The sequence below is a fragment of the Oxyura jamaicensis genome (genome assembly GCF_011077185.1).
Source record: "Oxyura jamaicensis isolate SHBP4307 breed ruddy duck chromosome 17 unlocalized genomic scaffold, BPBGC_Ojam_1.0 oxy17_random_OJ72947, whole genome shotgun sequence".
In the NCBI taxonomy this organism is placed as follows: Eukaryota; Metazoa; Chordata; class Aves; order Anseriformes; family Anatidae; genus Oxyura; species Oxyura jamaicensis.
Genome location: NW_023304468.1, coordinates 1 through 9,169, shown reverse-complemented (window position 1 = coordinate 9,169; position 9,169 = coordinate 1). Strand labels below are relative to the sequence as shown.

At 69.2% G+C, this 9,169-nt stretch overlaps 1 protein-coding gene across 1 annotated transcript; it reads left to right on the top strand.

Annotated features, from left to right (window-relative positions):
• Window positions 1-2,381: 2,381 nt before the first annotated feature.
• Window positions 2,382-9,163, top strand: ENG (endoglin; the record flags this gene model as incomplete). The annotated part of the gene is made up of 13 exons (XM_035312568.1): window positions 2,382-2,522; window positions 3,453-3,614; window positions 5,740-5,874; window positions 6,454-6,616; window positions 6,837-6,993; window positions 7,120-7,252; window positions 7,499-7,673; window positions 7,754-7,896; window positions 8,027-8,164; window positions 8,274-8,318; window positions 8,395-8,505; window positions 8,581-8,826; window positions 9,071-9,163. Coding segments are annotated over exons 1-13 (1,827 nt in total), but the record flags the coding sequence as incomplete, so codon positions are not given.
• Window positions 9,164-9,169: the final 6 nt, after the last annotated feature.

The window sequence follows — 9,169 nt, the reverse complement described above, 5'->3', positions numbered from 1 at the left end:
GGGGCAGGCAGCGGGACCCCCTCAACGAGGGCACCGACCCGGGGGGGGTGGGGAACGAGGGTAAAAACCCAAAGCCTCCCCTGGTGTTTGTGGCAATAGGGCCAGGCACTTTTTCACCGCCTTAGTTGTCGGCCCCGCAGCCCTCGTCCCGTGACCGCAGGCTCTGTGGCTTCGCGGGAAGGATTTTGGGGGGCGCAGGCATGGGGACACCCGCAGGTGGGCAGAGGGGACACAGGGACGGGGTGCACAGGGACAGGGAAGTGTGAGGGCTGCAGCAACGCAGGGTCAGTGGGTTCAGCACGTCCCTCACGGGTCGGTCCCATGGGGGCTGCTGGGGTCCCCGCTGCCGGGCTGGGTGCCCGCACCCTGCCCGCTGTCACCCCCTGGTGCTGCCCGTGGCCATGCCCTACAGGACCTGTCACAGGGGGCTGGGGCCGTGTCCCGGGGGGTTGATTTTTACAGTCCCCATCTAACACAGCTGTGCCGTACGGTCCCTGTCCTACAGCCGTCATATGGCCCCCCCTCCTGCGTAGCTGTGCTGTAGGTTGTGCCCCTTGTAGCTGTGCCATACAGCCCTTGTGTGGCCGTGCCATACGGTCACCATCCTCAACAGATGTGCGACAAGGTCTGTGCGCCGTGTAGCTGTGCAGGCCCTATCCTACGTACGTGTGCCATGTAATTCCTATCCCGCGTGGCTGTGCCTTGCATCCCCCGTTCTATGCAGCTGTACAGTTCAGTCTCTGTCCTACGTAGCTGTGCCACACAGGTCGTGTCCTTCGTACCCGTGCCATACGCTCCCCATCCCACGTGGCTGTGCCATACAGCCCTGCACTAAGGTGGCTGTGCTGGATAGCTGTGCCACGCGGTCCCCCAGCCGACTTAGCGGTGTGTCCCTGTGCCTTTTAGCCGTGCTGTACGGGCCCCGTCCCATATGGCTGTTACGCTGCCCTGTCCCACGCAGCTCTGCGGTGCAGCCCTCTCCTACCTGCTCTGTGGTCCCTGCCCTGCGTAGCTGGGCCCCGTGGTCCCTGTCCTAAGGAACTACGCAATGCTGTCCCTGTCCTGTAACCCTGAGCCGTACAGTCCCTGCTACACGTGACCGTGCCTCTGAGGTCCCTGAGAGGGGACTCGGAGTGTGGAGCTCTTCCATATAGCCCATGCCCCGTGTGGCCGTGCCACACCGTCCCGGACACATGTAGCTGTGCCATACGTCCCCACCCCATACGGCTGTGCCATCCCCGTCCCCTGTAGCTGTGCCATACAGTCCCTGCCCTCTCTGGTGCAGACCCTTGGGGCTGGGGTGTCCCTGGCAGGCACAGCACCAAGGGGTCATGCAGACAGGGGGGGGTTGATGGGCTGGGGGGGCTTTGAGCCCCCACGTGCCCCCTCTGACAGTGCCAGCAGGGACTAGGGCTGCTGTCCCGGGGGGACCGCGGTGCTGGCTCTTCCCTCCCCAGCCCGGGTGAGGCTGCTCCCTGCTGGGGGGCAGAAACCACGTGTAGAGGGGACGCAGGGCTCGTCGCCTTCATCCGCTTGGGGACAGGCTGACCCGGGACAGGCTGACGTGGGACAGCATCTCCCCCAGCGCTGCACCCAGAAAACCTGGTGCCGGGTGGTGAGGGCACATCTACGCCTTCCCAAACCCCGCTGCCACCTCCACGAGGCACAGCAGCCGGGGGTGGCCCGGGGGTGACAGCCCCCAGCCCTGCAGCACTGCCTCCATCCCCGCCGAGCCCTGCCAGCTCATTGCACGAGTGCCAAGGTGGCACGGGGGGGGGGGGGGGGGCCGCCGGCGCGGTGGTGCCCGGGCGATCCTGCCTGGCGGGGGCCCGTCCCGCCGCCTGCCCTGGCCGCGTGCCCCCCCCCCCACCCCCCCCCGGCACCCCCGGCACCCTTGGGCTTTGTTCTGCACCCGGGGCCTTTGATCCGCTCGCAACAAAACAGGAATTTCCCCCCCCAGACATCCACGCGCCGGGGAGACGCGGCAGCTCCGTCCCCGCTCCCCGCTCCGTCTGCGCTGCGGAGAGGCCGAGGGCGGGTGGGAGGCTGGAAAAACATAAAGTGGATTTTCTTTCTTTCTTTCTTTTTATTTTATTATTTTTTTAAATTTCCTGGAGTACAAAAATAAACGCGCCCTTATCTGATTGACCCCGCGGGCGCAGGCTGGGCCCAGCTGAGCGCCGTTATCTGATCCTGACATCATGCTGGAGACCGCTGCTGCCTTCCCCCGGGACGGGGACGGGGACGGTGCCCGGCTGGCACCGCTGCCCCGCGTCCCCTCCGCAGCATCCCTGCCCCACGCCGGGGACAGCCCAGCCGCGTCCCCTCACCCCGCGGGATGTCACCCCGCGGGATGTCACCGGGGAGGTGACGAGCTGCCCGTCCCCTGCCCTGCGATGCCGGGGGCCGGGGGCCATGCCCGGTGCCGCCGGGGCAGGAGCGGAGGGAAGAGGGCCGCGGGCTGCGGCGCCCAGATAAGCGGCTGTTTATCTTCCTCCCGATGCTGCGGCCGCCGCGCCGGGGGGAGGAAGCGCCGGACAATAGGTGGGCCCGTGGCAGCGTCACCGTGGGGCCTGCGCCGTGACCCCACCGCCGTGGCCTCGCCACCCCGACATAGCCCAGGGACGGCGCGGGTGGCCCTTGCCAGGCTGCCGCCTGTCGCAGCCTCGGTGCCCGCGGCCTCGCGCCACCCTGTCCGCGTCCCCATGGGGACGCCGGGTGCCCCGGTGCTGGCACGGGGCCCGGTCACCTCCCAGCTTGGTGGCTGGAGCCGCCAGAGAGCCCCTGGGGAAGGGACAGCGCTCGGTGGCCACATCCAAAGCAAGTGTGGTGCCCCTAGCCCCGCGGGGACGCCCCGGTGCAAAGCACCCTGCAGGGCAGGCACCCTCCCTGCTGTGCCAGCCATGGGTGCCCTGGTGCAGGAGCTAATTCAGGGACAGGCGGGCTGTGGCAGCGCAGCTCAGGGCAGGGGAAATGGCCACGGCAGCCTCCGAGCGAGGCAGGCTCAGGGCTTCAAACACCTTTTCTTGCAGTCAGGATTTCCCTTGGCAGCTGCGGGGCCCCGCTCGCTCGCCAGCCCCATGTGGGGCTCTCGGTGTCACGGCCGCCCGCCTGCCTCGCACCTCGGCGGCCGGCGGGGGCCGAGCTCGGTGCCATTTCCACACCTGGGCTTCCCATTTTCCGTCAGCACCAGGGGGAGGGATGTGTGTGTGGGGGGGGCCGCCTCCGGCGCCCGCTTGTAGGGGAAGCCACGCGGGAGCTCTGGCACGCGGCGGTGCCGCGCGGGGACAGCGGGTTTTTCCAGACCGGATCCGAGGGCCATTACGGGATCGCTGCGCCGGGCAGGCCCCGAGCAGAGCCAGCGTTGGGGCCGGCGTCGCGGTGCGGGCCCCCTCCGGCCTGTCCCCTGTCCCCACGCCGCGTGGCGGTGACCGAAGTCTCTTGTTTTCCACCCAGACCCCGTGCGCACCGAGGGCTGCGACCTGCGGCCGGTGGCGGCGGAGCCCCCGGTCACCCTGTCCTACAGCACGGGCACGGTGCCGCGGGGCTGTGTCAGCAGCAGCTCCCTGCACAGCGCCAATGAAGTCCACGTCCTCGGCGTCCAGTGGTCCAAGGTGAGCCAGCGGGACCCCGCACGTCAGCCCCAGGCACCGTCGGGGTGCTCAGCTTGGGGTTTTTCCATGTCCTACTCCCCCCCCCCCCCCCCCCCCGGTCCTTTTCCATCCCCCCCGGGTAAATGCGGCCCCCTCGCCCCCGGCACGCTGCGGTCAGCGCGGAGCTGTCGAAAGCATTTCCTCTAAATCAGGAACTGCGAGAGAAACCAGATTAACCTTTTCCACAGTGCAATTTCCCCGCACGGCCGCGCTTCCCCTCCGAGCTGAAGCTGCAGTTTTTCTCCGTCCCAGGAGGGGAAGTTTAAAATCCTTTAAAGGCCACGTTCCTGACACCTTTCTGGCACCGCAGGGACTGTCCCCGCGCTGGGCGTCCCCACAACCCGCACGTCCCTCGGGGAGGTGGCCCTGCGGCGAGCAGGAGCGGGGCAGAGCCCGGCACCCACGGGGACGGCGCTGAGGAGGGCAGGAGGGATGCAGGGAGGCCTGAGGCCCTCACATCACTTGCAGCGGAAATGCGGCCACCAGTGTTTTGCTGCCTGCCTCGGGGCGATAACCGCTCCCTGGGCGCTCGGGTGGCTTCGGGGTGACGATGGGCAGAGCAGGGCAGCGAGGCCAGGGCTGCGTCCCCACCTGGTGCGGTCCTGAGAGCGCTGGCAGGGCAGGAGGAGGCAGCTCGGGGGGAAAACCCTGCTGTAGGGCCCAGGCTGGGCTCCCCTCGAGCTCTCGGGGCCCCAGAAAGCACAGCACCAGATTTTGGCCCGGCCCCAGCTGCCCAGCACCGCGTTCCCCCCGCCGCCTCCCAGCTCTCCCAGTTCTGCTTTTCGGGGCGCTGGGCAGGGGCGGCGCAGGGGGAGCCGCGTTGGGGGCAGCCTCTGCAGTGCCCCACGCCCGCGGCGCCCCGGCACGGCCTCACCCCGCACGCCCTGACGGGAAACCTGGCCCTGACGCAGGCAGGCGCCTGAGGCTGAGCGTCAGGGCCGGGGGTGCCCCGGCTTTGTCACCGGAGGCGGCGGGGGACACGCGCTGATGTCACGGCTGCGGCACTCGGCTCGCCGGCACCGAGCCCTGGGCGCGCGGGGGGAGCGGGGCAGGGACCCGGCTCCGCTCGCAGAAGAATTACTGGAAGCCGCTTTCTATAAGCAGCTCCCTATGAAGAGAGAAAAAAAAAAATAATAACACCAAGAAGAAAAACCTAAAAAAAGGCCGCAGCGGGCTAGACGCAAACCGAGCCTCCCTCCGCTCGGCGGGCACCAAACAATGGAGCGCCGCAAAACACGCGGCAGGAAAACCAGCGCCGGCTCCTCCCGCCGCCACGGGGCCACCCGGGGTCCCCGGCCACCCACGCGGCCGAGCTCGCCCACGGGGCCACGGCCGGGCCAGGCGGTGCCCTCGGCCCTACGGTGCCGGGCAAGCGGCCGGCGGCGGTGGTTGCGCCGTGCCTCGGTGCCCACGCAGCCCCGGGCGGCTCGCCGTGCTGCGAGCGCTGAGCCGGGCGGTGGTTTCCAAACTTAGCGCCTGGCTCCCCGGCTTCCTGACGCGGTTTTCCGGCTGAGCCGAGCCCTGCGGCTGCCCCGGGGCTGGAGTGGCTCCGCGGTGTCAGGATGGGGCCAGGATAGCCATGGGTTGGGGTCCTGGTACCCAGGGTGGGGATGCACCGGTGCATGGAGTTGGGGATGGTCCAGCCCCAGTGTGGGGATGCGCCAGTCTTGGGGTAGGGTTATCCTGGGCTGCTCTTTGGGGGTGTTCCAGTCCCGGTGTGGTGATGTCCTGGACGGTCTTTGGGGATTTCCAGTTCCCAGTGGGGGATGCCCCAGTCCCCACAGGTGACAGCCCGCCGCCCGGTCCCCAGTGCTCTGACACCCACGGTGGGTGCCCTGGCCCCAGCGTGGGGATGCTCTGCCCCTGGTGCGAGGACACCCTGGTGCCTCATTTGGGCACAGCCGGAGGGTTTTGCCCCTCTGTGGCTTCCCTGCATCCCTCACCCGCCCCAAGGCCATAACTCCCAACCACACAGCCTCCTGTGTTTGGGGCCAGCCCGACGTCCCTCCCTGCTGCCCCATCTCTGGGGACACGGGATGGGGTGTCCCAGCCCTGCGGGGTGCTGACACTCTCCTTGCTCCCCCAGGCCCCATCCGTTGTGCTCAAGGTGTCTGTCACGCCGCCAGCCAGCGGCTGCGCCCGGCCAACGGTGCTGGTCCTGCAGTGCTCCCGGTGCTTGGCCTCCATCACCTCCCTGTGCCCGGACCTGGTCGTCCTCACCGTGAGTGCTGCGGGGACAGACCCCTGGGAGCGATCCTGGGGGGGGGCACAGCAGGGCTGGGGACATCCCTGGGGTGCCTGGGGTGCCCACGGGGGACGCCGGTGCCCTCTCCCCAGGGACGATGCTCGCGGTGCCCGCGGCTGAGGGGACGCCTGGCTCCCGGCGGCGGATCTGAGCGCGGGGCAGGCTGGGCGGCGAATGACGCACGGGGCTTGAAAAAGCTCCCGTTTCCTCCGGCTGCCGGGAGGAAGGTCAGCGATGGGGTTTGGCTCCAGCGAGCTGAGCCGGGGCCGGGAGCTTTGTTAGGAAAATAAACCTCCGGCTTTGTTTTGCGGCTAATAATAAAGTGGGCCGAGCTCCCCGCGTGCCGCCGGCTGGCCGCGCCGCTCCCCCAGGTCCCCACGCTGTGACCCCAAGCCGTGATGGAGGCAGGCCTCTGGAGATGCCCAGCCAAGATGCCTTCAAACCGGCGTCCTCCGTGCCACGAGAAGGGCTCCTGAGTTTTCCCAGCTGCAGCCGGAGCCGGGGAGGGATGCGTCCGTGCCTCCTGCCCCGGCTCAGGCTGCCTCTCGCCCGCAGGACGCCACCCTGAGCCCGGGGAGCACCACGGTGCCGCACAGGGAGCTGCCGGCGGCCGCCAGCAAGGGGCAGCTGCTGGACTGGGCGCGGGGCAGCTACGGGGGCATCACGTCCTACAGCGAGCTGCGGGACCCGCGTGCCATCCACCTCCGCCTGGGTGAAGGTGCGTGGGGGACAGGGGATGGCGGGGAGTGGGGGGACACCGGGTGGCACCGGGGCGGGGGGAGGAAGGAGCCGCAGTGCTCTCCCTGCTCCCAGTGCTGGGAATGCACTGGGTCCGCGGGGCGATGCTGCGGGAGGTGGTTCCCCTGGGCACCCTCTCCATGCCCGCCGGGCGTGGTTTGGTTTTGGTGACCCCCAGCGCTGCCTGCACCCCCCCGCAGATGCCCGCAGCCCCCCGGACTGCGTCCCCCAGGAGCGCTTCAACGCCGCGCCGCACCTGGACGCCGAGGTGTTCTTCCACGGGATGAGGGGCTGCGCCAGCGGCGGCGCCCACAGCTCCAGGGCTGCCCACATCATCCGGCTGCAGCCTGAGCACAGGTACCCTGCGTGTGTCCCCCGGGGGGGCACAGCTTGGGGAACCTGGGGAAGGGGTCGGGGTCTCTCGGAGGCCCCGGACCCGGAGGAGTGGGGGCTGAGGCTGGAGGGGGTCTTGCGCTCTTGCAGCTCGCCCGTCACGGAGGTGAACCTGTCCCTGAGCTGTCCCGAGAGGGTGGTGAGCAACCAGATCCTCATCCTCCAGAGCCGGGCCAACCTCACCTGGTTCCTCTCGCTTAACAGCTGCCACATCCAGTTCCTGGTACGGCCGGCGTCCCGCCATCGTCCCCTCGCTGGCCCCGGGAAGGGGGTGGCAAAGAGCCCATGGAGGGTTGGCAGGAGGGGACATCGCCCTGGGGACACCAGCCCAGGACGCGGCAGCCCCCTCGCTGCACCGTGATCCCCCAGAGCCCGTCCCCACCTCGGTGCGGCCCCGACCCCGGTGGCTGCTCACAGCCGGATGCCCCCAGCACCGCTAACCCCCCCCAACCCCGTGCCACCCCCACAGGTCTCTGGCACCTACAAGATCACGTCCTTCTTCACGCACCTCTTCAGGGGGGAGCTGCTGCCTGACACGGAGCAGGGCCTGGTCGCCAAAGCCTTCGAGAAGAACTACAGCGTCATCGCCTCCTACTCCACCATCCCCATCAGCCCCCGCATCACCCTGGAGATCCAGGAGCACGGTGGGTCCCCGGCACCCCTCCTGGGCTCGGGGGTCTTGTTGGGGTGTCACTGCTCAGCTCCCCGCGTCCTCTCCCCGCAGAGGTGCCGAGGAAGCCGCCCGCGACGCCCACGCCGCCGGCCCCCACCTCGGACACGCTGCCCCACGTGCTGCTCCTCATGCTCCAGCCCTGGAAGTGCACGGATGACACCATGGAGATCATCATCGCCAGGTCCCACCTGGAGGTGAGGGCACCGCCTGCGTGCCGGGGGGGGGGGGGGGGTCTCATCCTGCTCTGGGTGCCGGGGTGCTGGAGGGGGGGCTGGCCGGGCACGCCGGAGGGAGCAGGGGGCACGGCTGGTGCTTCTCTTTCAGCCCATCAAAGACGTGGTGAACATCACCCTGCGGGACATCAGCTGCCAGGCGGAGAAGAACGCGACGCACTTCATGCTGCGCACCCCGCTCAGCCACTGCGGCACCTCGCTGGAGAGCCAGGGCAACGCCAAGAACGAGGTGAGCGGCGGCCCCGGCCGGGAGGTGTCCCCATCCCACCAGCGACAAGGGACACTCATGGGGACAGCTCAAGGGCCGGGCTGACCGAGCCTTCCTCCCCTCCTCGCAGCTCATCCTCAGCCTGTCCAAGGGCTCGGCGCTCAGGAGCGTGCGGGTAAGTGCCGGCACCGGTACCGGTGCCACCGGCTCACTGGGTGCCGTGGGGTGGCTCACGCTGTCCTTGTCCCCAGGTGGCTTTCCAGTGCCAGATCCCACGGGAGCTCTTCCTGCGCCTCTTCCCCACCGCCGCCTTCGAGGCGCCGCAGACGGAGCTGGAGGTCAACAAGGAGGCCTTCGTGCAGGTACCGCAGCGCCCGGCCACCGCGGGGGCTGTGCCACGGGGCGGCATCCCTCACGGCCACCCCGTCCCCCCGCAGGCCTCCATGCGCTGGGACGACTACCCGGCCGACCTGCAGCTCAAGGAGTGCTGGCTGGTGGCACCGGGGACGGAGCCGCTGCTGCTGGTGCAGGCCAACAAGGCGCAGAGCTCCAGCGTGGCCGTGCTGGAGGAGCCCCCCGGCAGCAGGGCCAGGAAGGTTTGGCGATTCCGCTTCACCTACGCCGTCCCCGAGGGCGGCCACGTCCCCTTCTCCGCCACCCTCAAGTGCAAGGCCGGGCTGCAGGTCAGTGTGATGCCCCTGTCCCGGGGTGCCCAGGGGTGTCCCCGTGCTGGCACCATGCCGGTCCCCATTTCGGTGGGTCCCCAGCCACCGGTCTCCATCGCCAAGCTGGGGACAGCACCCCAGGTCCCCCAAAGCCCCCGGGGCATGGGGGAACCCAGCGCTGTCCCCATGGGATGGTGGCACCGGGGCGGTGCCGGTGGGGCAGCGCTGTCCCCGTGCTCACCCCGGCCCTCCCCGTGCGCAGAACAACACCATCTTCGAGAAGGTTTTGGAGGTGACAGTGAAGGACGTCTGGAGGCCACCTAACAGTGAGTTTGGGGCACGGGGCAGGGCCGGGGGGGGG